The 25,496-nt window shown below is 57.7% G+C and overlaps 1 protein-coding gene across 1 annotated transcript in view; it reads right to left on the bottom strand.

Annotated features, from left to right (window-relative positions):
• AGRN (agrin) overlaps positions 1–25,496 on the bottom strand; it is a gene marked incomplete at both ends in the record, with an annotated part of 134,723 nt that overhangs the window by 103,930 nt on the left and 5,297 nt on the right. Inside the window, one exon of the mRNA XM_082493355.1 lies at positions 20,659–20,920. Coding sequence (XP_082349481.1) covers positions 20,659–20,920 — 262 coding nt within the window. The remainder of the gene's footprint in view (positions 1–20,658; positions 20,921–25,496) is intronic.

Below are 25,496 nucleotides of genomic sequence, written 5' to 3'. Positions count from 1 at the left end.
GGGAGACGGCTCTTCCCTGTATCAGCGTGGACAGGTAAGATGCTCTAAGTTGCCACCCTTGATTCAGACAGGCCACCCCAGAACACAAGTTTCCATCTTAGTTCCGTAGCCGTCTCCCCGCCTTGAACGATCTTCGTAGCCAGAGCATCTTAGTTCCATAGCCGTCTCCCCGCCTTGAACGATCTTCGTAGCCAGAGCATCTTAGTTCCGTAGCCGTTTCCCCGCCTTGAACGATCTTCGTAGCCAGAGCATCTTAGTTCCGCAGCCGTTTCCCTGCCTTGAACGATCTTCGTAGCCAGAGCATCTTAGTTCCGCAGCCGTTTCCCCGCCTTGAACGATCTTCGTAGCCAGAGCATCTTAGTTCCGTAGCCGTCTCCCCGCCTTGAACGATCTTCGTAGCCAGAGCATCTTAGTTCCGTAGCCGTTTCCCCGCCTTGAACGATCTTCGTAGCCAGAGCATCTTAGTTCCGTAGCCGTTTCCCCGCCTTGAACGATCTTCGTAGCCAGAGCATCTTAGTTCCGTAGCCGTTTCCCCGCCTTGAACGATCTTCGTAGCCAGAGCATCTTAGTTCCGTAGCCGTTTCCCCGCCTTGAACGATCTTCGTAGCCAGAGCATCTTAGTTCCGTAGCCGTCTCCCCGCCTTGAACGATCTTCGTAGCCAGAGCATCTTAGTTCCGTAGCCGTCTCCCCGCCTTGAACGATCTTCGTAGCCAGAGCATCTTAGTTCCGTAGCCGTTTCCCCGCCTTGAACGATCTTCGTAGCCAGAGCATCTTAGTTCCGTAGCCGTTTCCCCGCCTTGAACGATCTTCGTAGCCAGAGCATCTTAGTTCCGTAGCCGTTTCCCCGCCTTGAACGATCTTCGTAGCCAGAGCATCTTAGTTCCGTAGCCGTCTCCCCGCCTTGAACGATCTTCGTAGCCAGAGCATCTTAGTTCTGTAGCCGTTTCCCCGCCTTGAACGATCTTCGTAGCCAGAGCATCTTAGTTCTGTAGCCGTTTCCCCACCTTTAACGATCTTCGTAGCCAGAGCAGTGAGAAAATTAGGTTTGGCTCCATCTTCCAGCAGCACAGCCCGTGACACCCTCCTCCCAGGCAGCGCACTGAAGAGAGGAAGGTGTTTGCATCGACGCCGCGCTCCAGCCAGGCATTTTCTGGGTTGACGGGGCAGCCTCACAAAGCCGCTTTTCTTCCCAGCTCCAGCAGACCCACGGCCGCCCCGTCCCTCTCGCCATCCTCTTCCCCCCCGAAAAGAGCCCCAGAGCTCAAGAGTGACACAGAGGAGCGCAGCACACGCGGCTCTGCTGCTGCAAAGCCCAACTCAAGGCAGCGGGGAGGGAAGAAAGGAATAAGGAGTGACAAACCTCACCCACAGCCTGGCGGTGTCACCTCCGCTACCTACGCCGCAGCCAGAGCGCCCTCCGCCACTGCCTCTACGCGGTAATTAAAACACATAAAACTGGCAGAAATAAAGGAATTTTTTGCAAAGCTGAAAGGAGGGCTGTCGCGTGGCGAGGCTCGACGCAGGAGCTGTGTGCCAACCACCGCCAGCCCTGCCGCGGTGCGCCCAGACACAAGAGAGGGACCCAGCTGGCACGGCACGGCACGGCACGGCGACCATCGGGGTTTGCCCAGGAGGACACAGGTCCCTCCGTCCCACGCGGCTGTGTTATGGTTTGAGAGACTCGGAACAATTCATTGTCATTTAGACAATCATTCTATCACCCGATGACCCCTCCCCACCCGGGAAAGGGAATCGGGGAAAAAACAAGGAAAGCCGGGAGTTGGAGTATGAACAGGTTTAATAGAGTAACATTAGATAATTAACATCAACGGCACTAAAGAACCAATATTGATCCCGATACCCGTATGGAATATGCAAAGATTATCCTCAGCCCATTCTATCGGTAGAAGCTGTGCGCTCCCAGCAGGGACAGCCAATGTGGGACCCTGCGAGCGCTGCGGCTCCGGGAGGAAGGGAAGGGCTCAGGGCTCCGGCACCGGGGCACGAAGCTCTCAGGATGGCAGCCACCAGGGGAGAGAGAGAACTTCACATCAAACTTTCTAATTTATAGTGAATGTGACACTGATGGCATGGAATAACGCTGTTGGCCACTTTGGGTCAAGTGCCCGGGTCTCGCTCCTCCTCATCCCTGCGCTGGCGAGCTCGGAAACACCGAGACCTTGAAACCCACACACCGTCACTGGCTGGAAAGTCAATATTTTCACAAATTCAGACACTGGAGCCTTCTAAGAGCGCAGTCTTCCCGAGTATTAGAAGCGAAATTAGCCCAGTGTCACTCAAACCAGGACAGGCTGCTGCTCACTGCTCTATTCACCTGGCAAAAGGCGGCTGCACGCAGCCAGAACGCCGCTGTTCCCCACTCCAGGCAGCACCGTGTCCCCTGCTGCTCCATCTGGCCCCGCAAGACGTCCCAGTGGCCTCAGCCTCCCAGCGCCCCTTCGCTATAAGGCAATGGTTCTCACGAGCGTTATGAAGAGAGAGAATCTCCACTACCAGAGAGAAGTCTCCACTACCAGAGAGAAGTCTCCACTACCAGAGAGAAGTCTCCACTACCAGAAGCAGTAGGACCTCGACCACCGGCACCGCTCTCATCCCCGCTCTCCGCTCACGCGCCGACGAACAACCTCACGCCTTCAGCTTTTGTGCGCCAACAGGGCCAAGCCTGGGAACAACCGACCGCCCGAGCTGAGCTGAAGACAGCCAGAGCCGATTTGGACCTGGCAATTCTTCTACCTCGAGTGACAGCCCAGCCCAGAGGCAACGGTGAGCCCCTAAACAAAAAGATTTGGTCCAAGCAGTGGAGAGCAGCCCCAACCAACGAGCCGCGAGCGGGAGACCTGACCAAGCAGAGCAGAACTCTGCTTTCTATGAGAAGTAGCTCCAGGGGCTGCTTCAGCATCCTCCAAGGAAACTAGCTCCAGCCACGCTATTCCACCAAGAAAAACAGGGCTTGGGCCAAGAGCTAAATATACACCTCTGTCCCTAGGGGTTCCCGACAAACCCTGGCAACGGGACTGCAGGAACCCCGATAATAGTGTAGGATTTGCCCAGCCCTCTAAGAATAACTGCGCCGCCTATGAGAACAGCACAGGAATTAGCTCCCTCCTGCCCGCTACACCCCCGGTACCACGCGGGAGCCAGGAACCCGCTACTCCGGGGCAGGCACTGAAAGAACATGGGATTTGCAGACTCGTTCAGCAATGCCTCAAATGGAAAATTGCCCCCCCCTTTTTTTTTTTTTTTTTTTTCCCTCCTCCCCCCCGCCTCCCTCTCTCTCTCCAGGATTAGAAGTTTCACCCGCGGCTTCCTGCAGAGAACGGCGCAGCGCTGTGCCTGGCGCAGTCCCGCCTGGGTGTCAGTGGAAAATAACCGGCAGTTCTCTCCATAAAGAGATTAAAACCTTTTTACGTGAACAACGCGCCGTGATGGGGGGGGGGGGGGCAGGGGAACTCTGCGGGGAAGCGTGTGCTCTCGCAGGACCATCACGCTCCCGCTCTTCAGGCACGAGCTGCCGAGCCGGGGACAACCACCTCGGGAAGGCAGAGTCCGGCTCTCCCCCAGCGGGGACTGACCCCCCAACCCCCCACCCCCCCCCCAGTTTCCCCAGCCATCCCAGGGGCAGCGCTTGTCTTTCCTTGCTGGAAAACTCTGCGATTCCAATTCCCCGCACTCCCCGTGGAGGGAGAGGAATAGCTCCCAGCACCCCAGCAAGTTCACACAAGACATCCCCGGCCAAGCAGGGATGCCAACCGCTTTCCAGCGGCCTCCCACCTTAAACCACCAAACCCAGCTTGGCACCAGCGCTTCAAACTGGGCGCCTTCCCCAGCTCGGCAGCTCCCTAGCATTCCCCTGTGACAAGCTCCGGCATCGCCCGAATTCTCGCCGAGAGGCACCAGCGCTGCAGGAAAGCTACTGGGAGCTACTGGCACGTTCCAAGGGGGTGTCTGCCTCTGCATCCCGGGGCGCTCCGGGGATGCATAGCTGGCATTCCAGGCTGGCAGAGCTCTGCCCCACATAATCCACCTGACCAGGGCACACGCCAGAACGGGTTACGCAAGGCGAGCGCAGGCTTGGGCAGGGAAACGGGGAAAAAAGAAAAAAAAAAAAAAAAAAAAAAAAAAAAAAGCTGGAAAGAGCTGTATCTTGGTACGCATTTCGGGGTCCTCAAGCCAAACCCTTCCAGCTGGAGTGTAGAGCGCTCCGACCCTTCCAGCTCACCGCCAGCGAGTCCCTCTGACACATTTGTCCTTTTTGTGCAGCGCAGAGGGAGAAAGAAGAGTTTTGACCCCATCTCCTCGTCTTGCCCCCGGTTCCCCCCTGGGGCGGGAAGGGAGCGGGGCTGTTCCGCCAGCGTCGCCACCCCGGTCCGGGCACCGCGACCACAAGCCACGTGCTCAAAGGGGGACTCACCGGGATGCTGCTGCATCCCCCGTCCTCCCTCCTGACCTGCAGCGTGGAGCGGAGCACGGAGAGGTACGCTGAGGATGGACCACCGCCCCACGGCCGAGCAGTCGCTCACCCCAAAACCTGCTTGGGCCAGCAAGGCACGGGGGAGGACAGGCAGGGCTGAAGGGAAAGCAGGCCAGGAGGGGGGGACTGGAGAGAAAGAGGCAGCTCCTCCGGCAAGTTTTTACAGCCCAAGGACCTGCCCAGCCTCGCGCTGAGGAAGCCAAGCGCCCGCCCTGCCAACAGCGAGCGCCCGAGCGCGCACACGCACGTGGACGCGCAGCCGCCCCCGCTCCTCCGGGCCACCCCAGGAGGGAGCACGGAGGGGACAGAAGCCTCGGCAGGTCCCGTATGGGTGCCTGGCTTTGCATCCCCCCCTCCCGGTGCGTGGGGAGGACAAGCAGACAGCGCCTGACAGCCACCGCTCCCACGCTGGTGGCTCTCCTCCTTCCAAGCCTTACGGTGACAGTGCCGGAGGAGAGACACCCACGAGAGAGGCCACTGCGGTAGGACCAACGATCCCTCTGGTTCACATCCCGCTGCCGGTAGCAGATGTTTAACGGACCGCGTGCCAGAGCCAAGCGAGGGCTGAGTTCGCTTTCGGTTCCTATCAACCGGGAGATCAGCTCTTAGGGGCCGCCTCAGCCGGAACCGGCTGAGCTTACACAATTGCCAAATAACTGATTGACCCACCCACCAAGATTTTACCTAATCCATTTTCAGCCCCTTCCTATTTCTGGCTCTTACACCATCCACGGGCAATAAATTCCTTAGTTTAACCGGTCTCCGCATGAGAGCGGCCACCCTTTGAGCCACCTGCCTTCTTCCTCCAGTCTTTATCAGGAGAAAACTGACCTATACTCCAACCCGCATCGTTCCCCTTTACACCGACCTCTCCAAGTGAAAGCCTGCCCCAAACCAGGAGGCCCCAGGACCTGCATGGGCAGAGCTGTGGGCTGCCCGGTCCTGCCGAGACGTGCCGACGGCGGTGCCCAGAGGCAGGGGAGACGCACGCTGGACTCGATCTTAAAGGTCCCTTCCAATCTACATCACAGCATCCCAGAGCGGTGGGGGTGGGAAGGGCCCTCTGGAGCTCCCCCAGTGCCACCCCCCCCCCGCCAGAGCAGGGGCACCTCCAGCAGTGGCACAGGACACCTCCAGGAGGGTTTGGAATGGCTCCAGAGGGGGAGACTCCAATCACCCAGGCATCCCGACCCTGAAGCTTCCCCGTAACCTAAATCCACATTTTATCCAATTCCTTTAGTTGGAAATCCTCCGAGACTTTCGAACACGGAGCGGATGCTCTGCTTGCCGCGAAGACGCCCTCCAAGAACTGCCCGCGCTTTGTTTCACGGCTTACTGATGAAGGCGGCCCCCGGGCTGTCACGGCACACGAAAACTCACGCCGAGGACCAGGTTGTTCCCTGCGGAGAAGCGGGGATGGGGTACGGGAGAGGGAGCAGCGGGCTGTGGGGTGGGTACGGGGCTGCAGGCCACTCGAGACACACAGCCCACCGTCACCGCGTCCCCAAGCGCCGGCCCGGCAACGGCAAACGCCCCTCGCCCAACGCCCCCGCACCCATCGTCGCGCCTCTCCGCGTATTCCGACCACAGGGCAAAGGAGGCAAGAAATAGGGGATTTCTGCAAGCCTTGGTCTCGGTGCTTAATTTGGGAGGTTTGTTAGGAAAGCAACCGCCCCGAAAGGAGCGGAAGCGCTCAGCCAGACGGAGCCCAAACGGCTCCTCGGGACAGAGTTTCCCCATGCAACTGCCAGGAGCTTCCGCTGATCCTAGTTTATCTCTTAGATAAACAGCATCAGTTAAAACAATTTGCTCAGGGATTTTATCGCTACATAAACAGACAGCCCCGGTGTAACAAGGAAAGCCGAGAGAGAAACCGGCTGTAAGCAGGAGATGGACAAATAAAACAGACAAAGGACCGGGTATTCCCCCCAAGAGCACAACTGTTCAAACGGAGCTGCAGCCCACCCCAGGACAAGCTCTCGCCATTCCCAAGCCGCGCAGACGGCTCCCACAGCCAAAAGGATTTGCCTGGGTAATTAACTGAGGGGGGGGAAAAAAAAAAAAAAAAAAAAAAAAAAATCAATCTGTTCTGACCCCACAGCCTCGGTAGATCTGTTCACCAGTAAAGTTTTCAGGCACCAACCGGATGAGAAGGAAACGGTGCCCAGTGATGGAACAGGCACAAACTTGACCGTAGGACGTTCCATCTCAACCTGAGGAGGGACTTCTTGTCTTTGAGGGCGGCAGAGCACCAGCACAGCTTCCCGGAGGGGGGGGGGAGTCTCCCACTCCGGAGCCATCCCAAACCCACCTGGAGGTGTCCTGTGCCACTGCTGGAGGTGCCCCTGCTCTGAGGGGGGGTGGCACTGGGGGAGCTCCAGAGGGCCCTTCCCACCCCCACCGCTCTGGGATGCTGTGAAGTGGCAGAAAAAAAAAAAAAAAAGGGATTCAGCCCAAACAAATCCCCCGGCAAAATATCACTGCAGAAAAGACGGAGCCACAGTACAATCCTGACCACCTCGAGAGGAAAAACGCTCCTTGGCCACCATGATAAAAATGCCACTGAAAACACTGAGGAGGACCCCAATTATATAAAGCGTGACAGCAAAGGAGCCATTCCCTCTGGGAAGGCGGGCAGGGAAGAGCAGGCACCCCAAGCGCTTGCCCCGGTCCGATTGCAGCATCCCGCTGGGCGGGCGGGCGGGCAGCCCTCTCCAGCCCCTCTCCCGCCGCGCGTCCGTTTCAAATGCAGAAGTTACAGGATCGGTCCCGAATTCAAAGCAAAGACCTTTCTGACCTGCCGCCTAGTGCCAGGCGCTGGGTTTTCCCTAGAAATCGCCGTACTAGCATCTAAACAACAAAAAAACCCCAAAAATAAAAATCAGTGTATGTCCACTTCTACCAGGACGGCCACCAAGAAAAAGAAGGTGGCACTGCTTAGCGTCCCAGGAGCAGGGACCCAGAGGGGAGAGGATGGACAAGAAACCACAGCACCCCCGGCGGGGAAGGATGTCACCCGCCGCTGGGCGCTCAGCGCCACCCCTGCTGCTGCCCCATCGCCCCTCGCTCCCCACGCCGCCCCTCTCCCGCCGCCGCCGGCGCGGGCGGCTGCTCCTCCTCCACCACCACCACCACCTCGCTCCGCCGATCCCATCCAGCCCGGGCTTCTCCTGCCAGCCTACCTGGCTGAGCTATGACTGGAATGCCGCCCCTGGCCGCCCGCCCGGCCGCTGCCCTCTTAGCGCAAGGGCGGATTAAGATTTATCGGCAGAAAGGTCCCGCCGGCACGCAGCGCCCGGCCAAGCCCAGGGAAGCACCTCTCTCCCGGGAGAGGGAAACGGCTTCCAGACGGAAAAAAAAAAACCTTAGGAAGAGGTCCAAAACCACCCCTGTGCGGCACCGTCCGCCTCTGCTCTCAGGGGTGCGACGAGGCACTTCGCTCCCGCTCCGGAGGTTTCTCCCTCAGCCTCCGCTGGTACCCGTGGGAAACGCTGCCCAGGGGATGAGGCCGCTCCAGGCGCTGGGAACGGCGGGGTCTCGGCACCACGGAAAAGGCACCGGAGGAGCCAACCCACCGGATGGATAAAGGGAGCCCCGGGAACCCAGGCACAGCCCCCAGAACATCCTCTAACCTCTCGATCGTTCCTCTCCTTCCTTCCCAAGCTCGGCTGATTTTTGCCCTCCCACAGGAACCAGGAGCCGCACCGCGTTCCCAGCTCTGTGCGTTCTCCCGTTAGCACACCTCACAGCTCCCACCGGCCAATTCCCTTTCCTACATCCGTGGCCCATCGCCGCCAGCCGCTTCCCGCGCCACGCAAATCGGGGAAGTTGGGTTGGGGCTGCCCGGCCCGAGGTGGGAAGCCGGGATATGGCTTCCCGTACGCAGTCAAGAAGATTCATTCGGACCACTTTTACACTCACCGCTCCTTTGGGGCCGATGCTTCCTTTGTAACGCAGACATTCCCCGATTTTACAGAAGTACGGGAAGGTCTGAACTGACCTCCGGCCCCAGAGCATTGTTGCCTTTTTTTTTTTTTTTTTTTTTTTTTTTTTCTCCCAGAAACAGAGCAAGATGCGGCGCTTCTTGGCCAAGGAGAAGAGCTTCAGAGCCAAGACAATCACAATTTGGCAGCTGAATTAAAGTTGGCGAGGGACATATTGGTTGATTTTTCTCCCTCCTCCCCTCCACCCTCCAGTGACTTCTCTTCTGCAGTTTGGGGGGGGTTCAGAAGCACTGCAAGCGCTGGAAGGCCACAACTTCCTCAAACCCTTTGGTTTACCAACGCTTGAGCATTTGGCGGCTTCTGCTCCGGGAGGAGCCGACGCGCACCCAGCCGGGCTCAAGGCTTTGGCTGCAATCCTCCGTCGCCGCAGCACGGGGGGCTGGGAAGAAGTTGAAAGAGTAGTTTTGGGAACACGGATTTAGCCTCGGGTGGGGGGTTTAGTGCGACACCACACACGCACACCACTGGCAGGCGGTTACAGACAAACTCCGGAGCATCCCTCCCGGCCTCCGGGAGCTGCGGCACGAGCTGTCCTTCCTTCCAGTCTGCGGCTGTGTTTCAGCAGAATGGATAAATCGCATCGGTGGCATTTCTGCCAGAAGGAAGACAGCCCCTCTCCTCTAGCTAAAAACCTGAGGAACTCCAATTTCCATGCCCTTATTCGCTTACTCCTCCAGACCAGCAGGGATGCTAGGACGCGTCCAGAGGAGGCCATGAAGATGCTGGGAGGGCTGGAGCCCCTCTGCTGGGAGGACAGGCTGGGAGAGGTGGGGGGGTTCAGCCTGGAGAAGAGAAGGCTCCGGGGAGACCTTAGAGCCCCTTCCAGTGCCTAAAGGGGCTCCAGGAGAGCTGGGGAGGGACTTTTTCCAAGGGCATGGAGTGATACGATGAGGGGGAATGGCTTCAAACTGGAAGAGGGCATGGTTAGATTGAACATCAGGAAGTTTTTCCCTGTGGGGGCGGTGAGCCCCTGGCGCAGGGTGCCCCGAGAAGCTGTGGCTGCCCCATCCCTGGAGGTGCTCAAGGCCGGGTTGGACGGGGCTGGGAGCAACCTGGGCTGGGGGGAGGTGGCCCTGCCCAGGGCAGAGGGATGGTCTTCAAGATCCCTTCCAACATAAACCATTCTATGAGTCTATGACTACACACAGGCAGAGAAAAGGCCAAGCCACGGTATAACGTCCCCGAGCCGAGGTGCGCCAAGGTGCGGCAGACCCCCGCGGCACCACGCGTGTGTGATCAGCGTGCGGCGCTCACGGCAGCCCCGTGCTCCTCTGGCTGGCGATGGAGCCGGGAACAGGCGGATAAGACCCTGTGGGCAGCCTGGAAGGCCGAAGGAAAAGCCGTCAGGAGGAAACTCAAAGCACATCGACATCGCGGGTGCATCCAGGGGAGCGCCATAGAAGAGTGAGTCCCACAAAGAACAGGAAAGAGCCCACAGCGACTCGGTGCTGTGGCACTGAGGATCCTGAACAGCCCCTCAAGGGAGATCTCCCCAGCCATCAGCTCTCTTTCCCAGTTTAAGTGCCAACAGCTTGGTTATCCGCCCGTAAAGCTCTGGCATCCCGGCTGCAGCGGCAAATGTCTGCCGCAGCCATTCCGAGCCGAGACGCGGAGCGGTGGTGGCAGTTACGCCGAGTTCTCCCCTTCTTCTCCCGCCGGCAGCCGCGAGCTGCCCACCGCCTTCGGACTCGTGGGTCCCATTCCCTGCTCCGTCACAGACTTGCCCTGCAAACTGGGACCGCGTCGGTGCTTACTTACCATACCCGCCTCAGCCTGCGGAAACGCAGCCGGCGCCGCGGGGAGCTCAATGGCTCTGTTAACACGGACAAATTGCTTTAAAGCCCTTAAAGGAAAGATAACTGCTTCACTCCGTTCTCCAACAAATTCTGCACACACTTCCCCCTCTCTCTCTCTCTCTCTCTCTCCAGGAGAAGCGGTTTGGATGAGGCCAATTCTGCATGTCCGAAAAGAGCTGTAAGCTGCTCTCCATGCTGGTCTGGCTCTGCTCACCCGAAACACAGAACTGAGGACTAAATACAAAGAGAGAGGCCACGCACCTAAAGTGCGGAGATGAGCAAAAGCTCCTGCAGCCTTTTTCTGGTCCCCTTGTTTTAATTGATATCACCCACAAATCAAAGATGCTGAGGCACAGCCAGTCCTCCAGTTCACTTAAGCTAATTAGCATCCCTGCAAGACGGAGAGAGCACAGTGGTCTAATATTAGACCGAAGATGCACTTACAGCCCATCAAGATGACACAACACCCTCTGGGAGAGCGCAGTTCTCTTCCAACCTCCACTACTACGCAGGGAAAAAAAATAAAAATAAAAAAAAAATGGGATAGGAAGAGGCAGTCGGTCACGGAAGATGTTAAGGTTTGTCTCCTGAGCCTGGAGAGGGGCAGCAGAGCAATTTTAACCCGCTTTCCTCCTCCCAAAAAGGCAGCCCGAGCTGAGACACTGGAATAAGGACGCTCCAGAGCGGGGCTCCAGGCAAAGCCCAGCTGGGAAAAGAACACCGCTGCTCTCTAAACGAGTAGCAGTGCCGACCCTTTTTTGGGGGCAGAAATCCACTAAATCCAAGAAATCCCAAGAAAAAACACTGCCTACTTATTCCAAGAGGGACACACGCCAAGAGTTTGCCCGCCAGGCAAACACCAGCCACGGCTCCCACTCCGCCGGCTGCTTAAATACAGAGGTACCAGGCGCCGGCGCAGCAGTGCGTGTTGCAAAAGACCTTTTACCCGCAGGATTCTGCGTGATCCACGAGACCTCCGCTGCCTGGCGCTGCCTCTGGGACGGGACAAAGCAGCTGCGTGCCACCGCAAGGCAACACGAACGGGCGGCACACGCAGGGACCCGAGAAAGCGGCTTTGGGGTGAAGCCGCAATACGGAGGGAGGGAGGGAGGGAGGGAAGGGGATTTAACAGGGCTGGGATGCGGCCAAGGCACCGGAGCTCACACAGAGGTGTATTGGGGTCTCAGCGGCAACGCTGATGGGGGGGGGGGGGACTTGTACAGCAACCAAGCAAGGAGAGAAAGCGGGCGGGAGAGTTGCAAGCTCGGGAAGAGCAGCGAGGACCGGGGACGGAGCCCACCGTGGCACACACCGGCCACGCTGCCCAGCTTGCGGGATTAACGGGGACCGACGCGGCCGCTGGACACCGGGAGAGCCAGAGGAGGAAAAATTACAAGCGAACAAGAAAAAGCGGTCCGAAACCTCACACGTTCTTATTCACTTTGTAGCCTGTGCTGCAGCCGCGCTCAAATTAGCCAAACTGGGTATGAATTATTGAAAGCACCAGAGCCCCATTTCCTTTGCTCATCAAAGAAAACCATTCCAGGGAGCTGAAAATGCGGGAAGAGAAGCAGTTTTGCAAGGGGAAAAAAAAAAAAAAAAAAAAAAAAGAAAAAGGGCGCTGCCAAACTGGGTTCTGTAAGGAGGGAGCAGCCCGCGCAGCACCGTTCACCTCCTCCAGCCCCGTCTCCCCGCTTTAGCTGCCCACAGCCCACGCGGGAGAGGAGAATGTCCGTCCACTCCTGGGGCACGGGGCCGCTCTGTCCCCACCCCGGCCGCGGCCACGCAGCACATCAAAGAGCTCTCCTGCTCCTGGAAGTCATCCCGAAGGAATGCAGGATCTTTGCAAAGCGTTTAATAAGATAAACAGACCGAAGTCCCACTCCGGGTAAGGATTAGCGTGGAACAAGCCCGGGCGGGTGCCGGCAGTTCCAGCGGGCGCCCGGCAGCTCTGAAGGCAGAGCCCTGCGGGGCTCATGGGCAAGGACTGGCCCATCCAGTGCCACCCATCGCCCCACCGTGGCTCCGGACATCCCAAAAGCTGGGGAATTCAGCTCAGTCCTCCCTGCCAGTGGAGCGCGGGCTTTGTTTGGAAACCAGATGGGTACTGAGCCATTTCACAGCATCCCAGAGTGGTGGGGGTGGGAAGGGGCCTCTGGAGCCCCCCCAGTGCCACCCCCCGCCAGAGCAGGGGCACCTCCAGCAGTGGCACAGGACACCTCCAGGCGGGTTTGGAATGGCTCCAGAGGGGGAGACTCCCCCATCTCTGGGCAGCTGTGCCAGTGCTCTGCCGCCCGCACAGGAGAGAAGTCCCTCCTCAGGTTGAGATGGAACGTCCTATGGTCACGTTTGTGCCCGTTCCCTCTTGTCCTGTCACTGGGCACCACTGAACAAAGCCTGTTCCCATCCCCCGGCACCCGCCCTTTGGGGATCTATAAGCATTGATGAGATCCCCCTCAGTCTTCTCCAGACTGGAAAGCCCCAACTCCCTCAGCCTGTCCTCATCAGAAAGACGCTCCAGTGCCCTCATCGTCTTTGCAGCCCTTTGCTGGGCCCTCTCCAGCAGTTCCCTGTCCTTCTTGACCCGGGGAGCCCAGAACTGGACACAGCGCTCCAGATGTGGCCTCCCCAGGGCAGAGCAGAGGGGGAGGATGACCTCCCTCCACCTGCTGGCCACACTCCTCTTGATGCCCCCCAGGATGCCCTTGGCCTTCTTGGCCACCAGGGCACATTGCTGGCTCATGGGCATCCTGCTGTCCACGATTTCCCTCGCATCCCTTCTGCGGGAACAGCTTCTGTGGGTACCTGGGCTGACCGGTGTGCCCATACAGCCCAGTTCTCGTCCGGAGAGAGCCCGAGAGAAGCAGCGCAAACCTCGGGCAGAGGGAGAGCATCACCCGCCTGGAGCGGCCGCAGGCGGCAATTTGCAGAGAGGAACACAGAGAGTCGAGTTCCGCCCCTGCCAGAAAGGCAGAGCCACTCAGTCCCAGGCGGCTGCAAATTGGTTATGGCATTAAAACAATCTAAATTCCTCCCTGTGACCGTCTGGCCGCATTCTGCGAGCGGCCACACCTGTACGTTTAATTTACACTTCCAGCACACGGAGCGTGACAGGGCTGACGGCTCCCTCCCGTATTTGACGACGTGCAGAGAGACGCGGAGCAGAGAGGGGAACGAGCGACGGGGAAGGTTTGGACAGAAGCAGTCACAGCACGCCAAAACCTTTCCTTAAAGTTACAGATTCCTGGTCTGGTGTCACCGTGACCCAAAACGTGTGGAAAGGCTCAGGCAGCGCAGGCTGTCTGCAAAGCCCGGTGGGGCTGATGCTCCATCCAGCACGTGGGACAAAGCAGGTTCCCAACCTCCCATCCAGCTGGAGGAAGGATGGATGCGGCTCCCCCATTTACCTGGTGGCTGCAGGACGGCAGCAGGGGGGTGTCAGGGAGAGGTAACGAGATGGGAGAGCTGCACCCCGAGTCCTTGATAACCCGTCGCAAGGCAGGAGTCCGGAAAAACAGTTCTGCAAAGCCAGGGGATGCAGAGAGGACGAAGGAGATGCCACAGTCCCGAATGTGCAGGCACTCGGTTTAGGAGATGCTCAGCAGGAGGGACCCAGAGCCAGCCTTGTCACCAGGAGCGGTGACGCCTGCCAGTAGGAAGCGCCACTCCACTCGCACCCGCTCCCTGCCACCCCCGCAGCCCCCCCAGGGGATCCCCTCCCCTGCACGCAGCTCCCAGCACCACCACTACCACCACCACCAAAGACTTCCCGCACCCACGGAGCGGCTCCCTGCAGCAGCCCCCTGCCTGGGAACGCTGCGACATGGCTCTTGCCACGTCCCCTGGGCAAGGCCGGTGCCGTGCAAGCATCCTGCAGCGAAAGGGGGCTGTGGGGACAGAGCGGGACGTGGAAATGTTTCAGACTGGTCCCCTATGGGAACTCTTAACACCTTTCCCCCTCCCTTCTCTTCTGCCTGATGTCGGTACAGAAAGGATGAAATAGGGAGAATCATTGAATGGTTCGGGTTGGAAGGGACCTTGAAGATCAGCCAGTGCCAACCCTGCCCTGGGCAGGGCCACCTCCCCCCAGCCCAGGTTGCTCCCAGCCCCGTCCAACCCGGCCTTGAACACCTCCAGGGATGGGGCAGCCACAGCTTCTCGGGGCACCCTGCGCCAGGGGCTCACCGCCCGCACAGGGGAAAATTTCTTCCCAATATCTCATCTAAATCTCCCCTCTTCCAGTTTAAAACCATTCCCCCTCATCCCGTGGCTCCCCTCCCTGATCAGGAGTCCCTCCCCAGCTCTCCTGGAGCCCCTTTAGGGACTGAACGGCCACTACGGAACGCCGCTATCCTGCACATTCCCACCAGCCAGGAGGTGATGTACCAGCCCCGATCGGTACCCGGCAGTTCAATGGGAAAACACACAGCAGAAGGAGGCGCAGCGCCCGCAGCAGCAGCAGCAGCAGCAGCTCCCCTCTGCAGCACAGCCACCGTTCCCCCCTCCCAAGTTACCAGCGGAGCAAACAAAGGAAAAGCAGAACGGAGCAGCACATGGCCGGAGCCCAGCACTTGTCATAGCCGCACAGCCGGCACCGCCGAGAGATACGCCGTCTGTGCTGCTGACCGAGAAGCCCCAGCCGATCCGGCAGAGAAACGCGGCAGGATGTGCCAGAGCGGGAAGCGGGGGCCAAAGGAGCCTTCCCAGACCAGTAGCCTCCCACAGCAGATTAAAATTCCATAAGAATTTGCTAAACAAATCGACTCTTAGCTACCGCCATAAACCCAGGGGATGTTTTGCATTACTGCCACGCAAGGGAGGGAGGAAACAGACCCTTACGCTTGGCCCACGCACAGGACCCCCCGCGCCAGCGGCGAGAGCATCTCCTGCAGACGGTCCAAGCCCGCGGCGCCTGGGTCCATGCAGCCCTGAAGCGCCAGCACCTCGCCCACGAGGAGGTCCCTGCTCTCCCCAGAGCCAGACTGGGATGTGGCAGCCCCCGTCCCCCGGGAAATCTGCTCCAGCCCCAACCGAGCTGCCCGCTGCGCCCGTGCTGCCCCAGTCCGGACTGGGAGGCAGGATGGAGCCCCCAGGACTGTACAGCGATGGATTCTCTCCTCTGGGTTTACTACATTCTTACAGCTGCCGGCTAACTCTCTCACCCTCCTGAGACGGAGGTGTTGATGCTGTTCTCATTATCTTCAATTCAAAACAGAGCCAAGAAGAGGAAGGGGGGAAAAACAAAAACAAAAAAAATACCCAAAAAAAACCCAACCAACCCAACACACACTTATTTAAGAAGAAACCCACACACTAACCCTCCTCCAGCCCCCTCCCTCGCCTGTTCTGGAGCACAACGAAATGCCAGGGATGGATTAAAAAGAAATAGCTGGAGGGGTGGAGAAGGGCTGCAGAGAGACCAGGGCACGGGAAGTGACCACAACCCAAATCGCCGAACGCAAACCCACGCCAGCAACTCCCGTGCCGAGAGGAGCCCACCCTGCAACGCCTCACAGTCGCTGCAAGGAACCCGAAAAGAAAATTTGGCATGGGCTGGTTTACGAGAACAAAACGTCTCGGTTCTACGGAGGCAGAGACCGAAAAAGAGAGGACAGAAGAAAAGCCAACAGGCAGAAGACAGAACAGAACGGGGAGTGTAACTTAAAGGGAGTCTAAAGCTACTTTCAAAGTAGCTCCCGAGTAGGCATGGGAGGAGCGAGGCGGCAGGACGGGATGCAATTCTTCCATAGGACTAATTAAGAGGGTTGACGCAGAGATGAAAAGTCAGAGGCGAGCTCCGGACTGGCTGGAATCAGAGTTTCAGGGAGGGCTAAGTGACATTTTTAAACATCTGGAGCACCTGCCGCACGCTGCATGTTGAAGACAAGCCAGAGGAGCTCAACTCACTGCGGGCATCTATACGGAAAGGAGCGTCCCAGGCCTGTCGGCTACCCTCGCAGCCGCGTCCCCAGACACCACGTTGGCCCCTTCCAGGTCCCAGGCAGGGTGACACACAGCACCCAAAGGTGACCCACAGCACCCAAAGGTGACCGTGCCAGCACAACACGCACCCGCCTCGCCGCCCGCCCCGAGAAGCTACCGAGCGCCACAAGCACGGAAGTGGTCACGACCACTCTCAGCAGCCCGGGAAGGTAGGGGATGGTCCACAACGGGTTTGGGAGAGCTGCTACATGGGCACATAGAGGGTCAGTCCTCAGCCTTGCTCCAGCCACTGGAGTCATTCCTATCGGGAAGGCAGAGTAGCACCCCCCGAGACAGGCAGATCTGTCCTTACCAAAAGGCTTAACAACCCCCCACCACTTGGTCCACAGGCCCCTGTTCCACATCACCCGAGAAGCTGAGGTGACACCACAGTAGATAAAGCGCAGAGCGAGAGGTTTTTGAAGATATGTTGGACACACTGCTGTGGGACAAGGGTCTCAAGTCACCAGCAGGATTCGTAGAATCACAGAATGGTTTAGGCTGGAAGGAACCTTGAAGACCATCCAATCCCACCCCCTGCCCTGGGCAGGGACACCTCCCCCCAGCCCAGGTTGCTCCCAGCCCCGTCCAACCCGGCCTTGAACACCTCCAGGGATGGGGCAGCCACAGCTTCTCGGGGCACCCTGCGCCAGGGGCTCACCGCCCGCACAGGGAAAAATTTCTCCCTAATATCTCATCTAAATCTCCCCTCTTCCAGTTTGAAGCCATTCCCCCTCGTCCTATCGCTCCATTCCCTTGGAAAAAGTCCTTCCCCAGCTCTCCTGGAGCCCCTTTAGGCACTGGAAGGCCACAATAAGGTCTCCCCGGAGCCTTCTCTTCTCCAGGCTGAACCCCCCCACCTCTCCCAGCCTGTCCTCCCAGCAGAGGTGCTCCAGCCCTCCCAGCATCTCCATGGCCTCCTCTGGCCCTGCTCCAACAGGACTCCAGTCCTCCTCACACAGCACTGGTGCTCAAGGCACAGATACAGCGAGGCTGTGCCTTATCAGGCTAATTCTTTCCCCGGGAAGCATCATCCAGATGTCTTGAAGACCAAGAGGAAATCCACTCCCGCCACTACACAGCGCCGTGTGCTGCTCGGGGCCGGTTCCCTTTCCACGTGTTCCCCCGCTGAGGCTCCGGAGCAAATATCCTCCTTCAAGCCAAGTGTAATCAAAATACACTGGTTTTACTCTAACCTGAGCTGTTTCACAGAGATGCCCCGGTTTGAACTCTCTTAGACAGGAAAGATTTTGATGTCTAGGATTTTTCCAAGCTGGAGCGACAGGAGATGAAGATACTCAAAACATTCGTGTTTTTCCACTCAGCTGCCACCATTCTTCCAATTCTTTCTGCAAAAGCACTCAAAGGTTTATTTTTAAACTCAAAAGTACAGCTTTCGGGGCAGCTTTGCTTTGAACCCTCCTGTGAGGAGCTGATGGGAAACAAGTCCCGGAGCTAAATTCTCAGACTTGGAGCTCAGAAACGGTTCCCAGGGTGGCAGGAGCAGGTTCTCATGGCTGGTTTTGCATCACCTCCCAGCAGGGTAGCTGTGCTGGGCGAGCCCAAAAGGACTTTCACAGACCTGAGGAGAGGCCTGAGCTTTGGGTAGAGCTTGAGGGAGGTTCTGGGGGTCAGTTTGTTCCACGCTCTCTACAGCAAACCTGCTAGCACCCAGCGTGTAGCACCCACACTTTAGCCTGGAGGAGGCTGAGGAGAGACCTCATCACCCTCTGCCTGAAAGGAGGTTGTAGAGAGGTGGGGGCTGACCTCTTCTCCCCGGTGACAAGTGATAGGACGAGAGGAAATGGGTTCAAGTTATGTCAGGGGAGGTTTAGATTGGATATTAGGAAAAATTTGTTCACTGAAAGGGTTATCAAACATTGGAAGAGGCTGCCCAGGGAGGGGGTGGATTGGCCATCCTGGAGGTGTTTAAAGAAAGGGTAGAGGTGGTACTTGGGGACATGGTTTAGAAGTGGCTTTGTCAGGGTGGGTTAGTGGTTGGACTTGATGATCTTAAAGGTCCCTTCCAACCTCAGCGATCCTACGTACGATACTCAGGCAATAACCAGGCTTCCAAGACGCAGGAAGAAGAAAAGGGAGGCCACCGGCTACGAGAAGAAAGGTGGGCTTACCAAGGCAAGCGAAGCAGCTGCCAGGTCAGTGGATGCCAAAATAAGAATTGCTGCATCTCCCCCACGCGACACTTTTTGCCCTACCCGAGACATTAGTAACTCAAGGCTGCCTTGTTCCTGTCATTTCTCAGCAACGCAGGCTGGAGAGGTCTCCACCAGTTTGGAGAAATGAGGTCCACCACACAGGGCAAGTTGTCTGCAGGCTGTTTTCCAGCCCTCTCCAGTCCCCACTCTCCCCGCACCAGTCTGCCGGCCCTGAGCCACCGGCCCGGCAGGCTGAGACCCTCCCTCTGCGTGCCAACAGCATCCCGGTGAGCCGTGGGGAAGAGAGACCTCATTAGTTAAACGAAGCAAGCTACTGAGCTAATGATCTTCAGAGAAGAGGGGAGCCCCAGAAAGAATCATCTACCACCTGGCATCAGGAATGGTTTCCTCGCAGGGAGGAAAGAGAGAAATCCTACGTTGAATCTATAGCAGTAGGAAGAAAATTTGATCTCTCGTCATCTCCCAGGGGCCTTAAGGGACAACATCCATCACCACCATGAAGAAGAACCACCTCGCTCAGCCACCCCAGCTCGCATCCCGCCTGTGCGAAACGAGCATTGCAAAGGACACGGCAAACCAGGCGGGAGAGAATTCTTCCAAATGTTTGCTCGGGTTTAACAAAAACAACCACACGCACACTCTTCTTCCCCCTCCCTCCCTCCCTCCCTCTCCACCAGGCGCAAGAAAAGGTATCCGTCCTACTCCTCCAAGAGCAAGATGAAATGCATACATATAGGCAGAAAAACCCTCCAGTGTCCCTCCCTCTCCCCAAAACCACTCGCCACGGGTGCCTCTTGTGACCCGCTTTGCTGAGCTAACCCTCTCCCAGCCCGAGACTCCGGTCATTTACCTCTGTCAGCATTCACAGCTGGAAAAAGGGGTTATGGCCCCTCCTCTGCACGTCCAAGGGGGAGGAGGGAGCCGATCTACATGTTTATTTGTTGTCTGTGCAGAATTCCTGCATTCCTTCCCTTGTTTACTCATCTGCTCTCAGGACATACTCGGACCCCAGCGAAGGGCTTTTGGGGCACCGCATTTCCCCCACGAGCTCGGAGCTCTTGCTGGAACACAGGACAAAGCATAAAGGGGGGGAAGAGAGAAGCCAGCGAACGGGTTATTACAGCAGCGTGTTTTCAAGATGGGTGGGCAGCAAGTAGAAGAAAGACCAATTGTCTGCAGATCTGCTCTCCGTAGAGGCACGTCTCCACACCTAGAGGTCTAAGGTCCTATTAAAGAAGATATATGGACTGTCTCCTCCTCAGCTCTTCCCAACAACTATGTTCTTACAGCCACAGCAGCACCAGTAACTCGGCCACCCTCTCCGGCACGGGCACATCAGCACTCCCCAGGTTGTCCCAGACAGGGGTCCCTGTGCCGAGCATCAACGTGGTGCATGTGCTCCGTGGGCACGGCGCAACATTACACCCTGCCTCATCTTTGGGAGCAGACACAAAGGCTCCCGAGGGATTAAGGTGCAAAGGATACAGGGCTTCACCACGACAACACAGAAACACGAGTCATACCCCCCAAAATCACTTAGCTGCTCGCCTTGGTTCTGACTTAGTTATACCTTGGAGAAGCAAGCTTCACCTCCAAGCAGAGCTCGGTTGGCTTCTCAGATCCCTGCAGGAGTCCACAAGGCTGACTTAGCAAGCGAGGAAGCTCCAGGACAGAGGAAGCTAGGGATGACTACCATGCAGAACAGGCCTCCACCACAGGATTAACCCATTAACTTATTAGCTCTAAACCTACAGTAACATCTAACTCAGGTGTGAGGAGTCTAAATCCCCTGGTAAGTGCCTGCCACGCACTTGCGTCAGGACAGGACTTGCCATGGGGATGCTCCCGACCACATCAGGCTCATTGCAGAGGGGACTGAGAACCTGCACCAAATCTGGAGCAAAAATAACACGAAATAACTTCGCTTGGCTGTACCTCGGCTGCAACCCCTGCCTTTGACAAGGAGGTCAATGCCAGGCACCGTCCCCGTGACAAGCGAGTCCACAGAGCAGTACGACTCTACCCCAGCCACACGTAGACCAGCAGGATTGATCCGCCTCATCACCAGCGAGATCGTTTACCAATCAATGATTTACAAGCTAAGAGCAGAAGGCGGCCAGGGGAGCCAGGGCTTGGCCGCCGCTGCGTCTGCGCGCCCAGAGCACCCCGGGGGGAAGCCAGGCACCCCCGCTCCATCCAGCCTCACCTTCCACGCAGTGCTCCACCTCCTCCAGGTTGCGCAGCGTTATCCGCATGAGGCTGGAGTTCAGCATCAGCTCGTTGCGGTGTGCCGGCCACATGTACTGCGGGGCAGGGTTGACGAAGAAAATCCGCGTGTCCCCAGTCGAGACTTGGTTGTCGCAGATTAACGGGTCGCCGAAGCCGCCGATAACCACCTTGTTCCCACCATCCAAGAGGATCTCGTGAGTGACGATGTCTTTGCCTTTGAGATAACGCCAGACTCTCACCTTGAACGAGAGGGAGAAAGAACAGGTGAGACCATTTCACAGCCACAGACGATCAGCACCTTCTGGCCCATTTAATTTTTATCACGTTGTCACAAGACGCACAGGAGTGGTTCAGGCTGGCAAAGCCTTCCAGCAGAGCTAATTTCATTAGCCATCCCTCTAAAAAGCACAAAATGCGTGGGCAACAGAGACTAAAGCACATACTACTCTCCCTGCCAAAGCTGCACCCATCTCTCCAGCCCAGGGACCTGCTGCTCCGGGCCCCTTCCCCACGCAGCCTCATGTCGCAAGGGGTCCCTCAGCCACACAGCCTCTCCAGCGAGGGATAGAGATCCCCGTCCCCTTGTGTGCATCTCCTCTCCGCGCTGAGACGCAGCGCCCTTGGAAGGGAAGGCAAATCCCGGGTCTCGGCACCCACCTCTCCTCCCTGGGAAGTGGGCTCTGGGCTCAGCCGAAGCCAAGTGTGCCACCAGCCCGGTTGCTGCTGTTGGAGGCTCCAGATGAAGTGCTGCCCCACACCAAACCCTACCATGACCTGCCTCGACTCACCTCCCCGGAGCCCCATGAAACCCAAACGGTCCTCTCCTTCCTCTCATCACCAGCCCTGGGGAGGGCTCTCCTCCCACACCCCAAAAGTGCAAACACGGGGGTGGCAGAGGGTTGCAATGCCCCTTTCCTTAGTTCAGACAACAATAACGACTCCAGGTAACCTGCTGCTTCTCAGCAAACACTTGAGGGCCACCAGCAGGTGTTGCTGCTAGCCGGGCCGGGCTGGCAAGGTGGGGGCTCCCACAGGAGAGCAGAGCACAAGTAGCCGGGCAGAGGTGGGGTGGGAAAAGGGGCGAGCAGACCCCGGCAGCCCCTACAGCACAGCTCAACTCAGACCAGGAAGGCTGTTCAAGAGCTTCCCTGGCACAAGGAGAAGCCTCTGCTGCTGGTTTGCCTCTGCTGTACGCGATCAGTAAGACGGTGGATGAGCTAATCAGCCTTTTCCCTCTGATATCCCTGTGAAGAAGTTCTTCACTCTGAGAGTGGTGAGCCCCTGGCGCAGGGTGCCCCGAGAAGCTGTGGCTGCCCCATCCCTGGAGGTGTTCAAGGCCAGGTTGGACGGGGCTGGGAGCAACCTGGGCTGGGGGGAGGTGGCCCTGCCCAAGGCAGGGGGTGGCACTGGATGGTCTTCAAGGTCCCTTCCAGCCTAAACCATTCTATAATATTGTGCCAACCTTTAGGCCCACAACAGCCATCTTGGTTGCCACGTGACTGGCCATGGCAGGGAACGATGCTCTCCAACAAGGGACACCACACTTCACCAGGGCAAGCTGGCAGAGACTCAACCAGGAAAATAATTTATTAAAAAAAAAAAATAATTCAGAACTGACCTGGTTCTGCCCATCACTAATAAATAATTCAAATTCATAGCAGGAGAACCACCCCTGGACTGGACGCTTGGACACAAGTGAGATCCAACTCACCTGCCACTAACCCTTTCCCCAGAGATGAGCTGGAAGCCCAACCTCTGCAGACACTGGCCACGGGGTCAGGGACGTGACTCGAGCCCTACCGAGGGCAGCATGCCCAACCTCAGCCTTGCCAGAGGAACCCCCCTCTGCTCCCAGGCAGCATCCTTCAAGGTGACGGACTCCAGCTAGCACAGTTCTCCCAGAGACATCCTGACTCGCGACAAAATCTCAGTGGTGAAACGTATCAAAAAGGAGAAGAAAACACTTCTGAATGAGGGGGGGCAAAAAAAAAAAGGCTTTGAAAGGAACATTAAATGACTGGAAGTCCCCAAAGGGGGAAGGCTGCACAAGGAAGGAGAACAGTGTCCATCCATGAGGGAGGTTCTCAACAGTGGCACAGGAGCCTTAAAAGAGGCGCAGAAGGCAGTGGGTGAGTTGGGCGAATGAAAGAAGGCGGTCCGGCTCTGACAAGGCACTGGTACCTTGGGAAGGTGAGAGGCAGAGCAGATAATGCTCCATGTAGAAATGTCAGAGGCAACTTATGGTCCTATAAACGACTAAAGAAAACCTTTGCGGATTTGCTAAAATACACGGAGGATTTGGCAGTAGGAGCCCATCTCCCTTCACTCATACAAACTTTGGGAAGAAAAATAAGTCCTGGCCGCGAGAGTCAGCGCCGCTCTCCCTCTCCCGCCGCCGCCAGCGGTTCTAGAGCAGTCTCCCCGGACCGCGCTGCTGGCTCGTCCCCCTGCCCAAAAAAGGCGCGACGTGCGCAGAACCGCGAGCCAACCTCTCTCCAGTGCCCCGTTCTCCGCCGCAAACCGCCCAAAAGACAGAAACACCCAGGCGGGAGGGGAGAAACAGCCCTAAAATGAACCTTCGGTGCACGCGGGACACCAGAGACACGTCCCCATCCGCTCCCGGTAGGTAGAAATCCTCCTGCTGCCGCTGCAATCCTATTGCGGGGGGAACACGCCGCAGAGCCGAGCCGGCCGGTTGCGTGTAACAGGAAGAGCTCATCAGAGAGCTGCCTGAGGTTTCGGCTTGCAGCAAGGGCGGCTCGCTAGCCAGGGCATTATGGTGGCCGCAGGCATCCCTGGCCTGGCACGCTCGGAGCGTGCCTCATCATGCTCCCTGCCAGCATCGCCCCTCCTGCCGCAGCCCGAGCGCCCGGTCACCCGCATTCTCCAGCTCTCTCCACGGCCCGAAGAGCACTTCGGCACACGGTGCCAAGCACCGGCGCAGTCAGGGAGGCGGTGGCTCAGAGATAAGGGGGCTCTCGATCCCCTCTCCGAAACAGGCAGGCACGTAGGTGCTGGGCTGCATAGGGAAGAGCGTGGGCAGAAGGTCGAGGGAGGTCATCCTCCCCCTCTACTCTGCACTGGTGAGGCCACAACTGGAATACCGTGTCCGGTTCTGGGCTCCCCAGTTCGAGAGGGACAGGGAACTGCTGGAGCGAGTCCAGCGAAGGGCAACTAAGATGATTAAGGGCTTGGAGCATCTGCCTTATGAGGAAAGGCTGAGAGAGCTGGGACTCTTTAGCCTGGAGAAGAGAAGGCTGAGGGGAGACCTTATTTTGGCGTACAAGTATCTCAAGGGTGGGTTGAAGGAGGATGGAGCCAGGCTCTTTTCAATGGTTCCCAGTGACAGGACGAGGGGTAATGGGCACAAGTTAGAACACAGGCAGTTCCGTTCAAATACACGGAAACACTTCTTTATGGTTCGGGTGGCGGAGCACTGGCACAGGCTGCCCAGGGAGGTGGTGGAGTCCCCTTCTCCGGAGATTTTCAAGCCCCGCCTGGATGCAGTCCTGAGTAATGTGCTCTGGGCAATCCTGCTTTGGCAGGGGAGTGGGACCAGATGATCTCTAGAGGTCCCTTCCAACTCTGAAAATTCCGTGATTCTGTAAGTCCTTTCGGAACGCAATTCCGAAGGGAAGGCAAGGGGCAGGGAAAGGATGCTCACACGCACTCAGGGCTCTCCCGACCTTTAGGGGACACTGGGGGTGGCAGAGGGGCAGGTCGTTTGTTTGCACTACAGCTTCTGTGCTTGACAGAGGGGTTGGGGGACTGGCTGCAGTTGAGGAGGAAAGCACAGAGCGCTCTAAAATGAACCATTTTTACACGGTTATCTGCAACTGCAGCTCACTGCCCTCTGCCCTGCACAGCCCTTCAAATGCATCGCGTTCCTCTAAGGACTTCCAGACAGGGAGACTCTTACTCTTTGCCAAACACCTCCATCCCGTTACTCAGCAGCTACAGAAGACGCACACAAAGTTCTGACACTGCAAAGTTCAAATAAGAGGCTAAAAGCATGTTTGGGGGCTAGGGGGAATGCAAGCGTCACGACCTTTGATCAACCTTGAAACTCTGCGAAGCCCTAACTCCGGAATTTCAGGGGTGGGAGCTCAGCACTATCCCAGTCCTGAGGAAGTGGCTGCAAGGTCCACAAGGACCTTGAGCCGAACTCCCACACGCTGTCCCTGCCACGACCAGGAGTAGAGAGCTGCAGGCGCCGGGGTGAAGGAACGGGGCCATTCCCACCACCACAGGACCAAGCAGGCTGGGGCGAGACCTTTCTGCTCTCTGTCGGAGCCCAGCACAAAATTCACCCGTCAAGCAGAAAAAGGAATTAATTTGGTGTTGTTTGTACTCTACAGGCGCAGCTGAAGGTTAAGAATAAAATTCAGGAGGAGGATTTGAGAATAAAATACACTACTTCTCACACCTTCTCCTTAAGGTGTGATACTCGCCAGCCTTGGAGAAGGACTCTGGACGCGATGGGTCCCAGCTCCCACCCAGCCCAGCAGGTCCTGTGATCCCAACAGCAGCCACTGTACATCACCGAGGCGAGCCCTGTTCTCCTGCATACCTGAGATCAAAAAACCACCCCGGGTGTAAACACCACCGTGACAGCTCCTCTGTGGAAGCTGCACATGCCCCAGCTGCCCCGGGACAGGGAGACGCTCGCTCAAGGTGGTGTACTCACATGCTCTCGCACTCATTCATCTTCCAGCGTGAAGAGGGAGGGGGGAGTCCGCTCCCCTCGGGCCAGCGTGAAGCCATGCCACAGCAACCAAAGGGCAAGCAAGAATTACACACAGGCTTCCATCCCTC

This window comes from Vanellus vanellus (genome assembly GCF_965231255.1).
Source record: "Vanellus vanellus genome assembly, chromosome: 20".
In the NCBI taxonomy this organism is placed as follows: Eukaryota; Metazoa; Chordata; class Aves; order Charadriiformes; family Charadriidae; genus Vanellus; species Vanellus vanellus.
The sequence above is the reverse complement of the archived record's forward strand: the minus strand, read 5'-3'. Positions and strand labels throughout refer to the sequence as shown.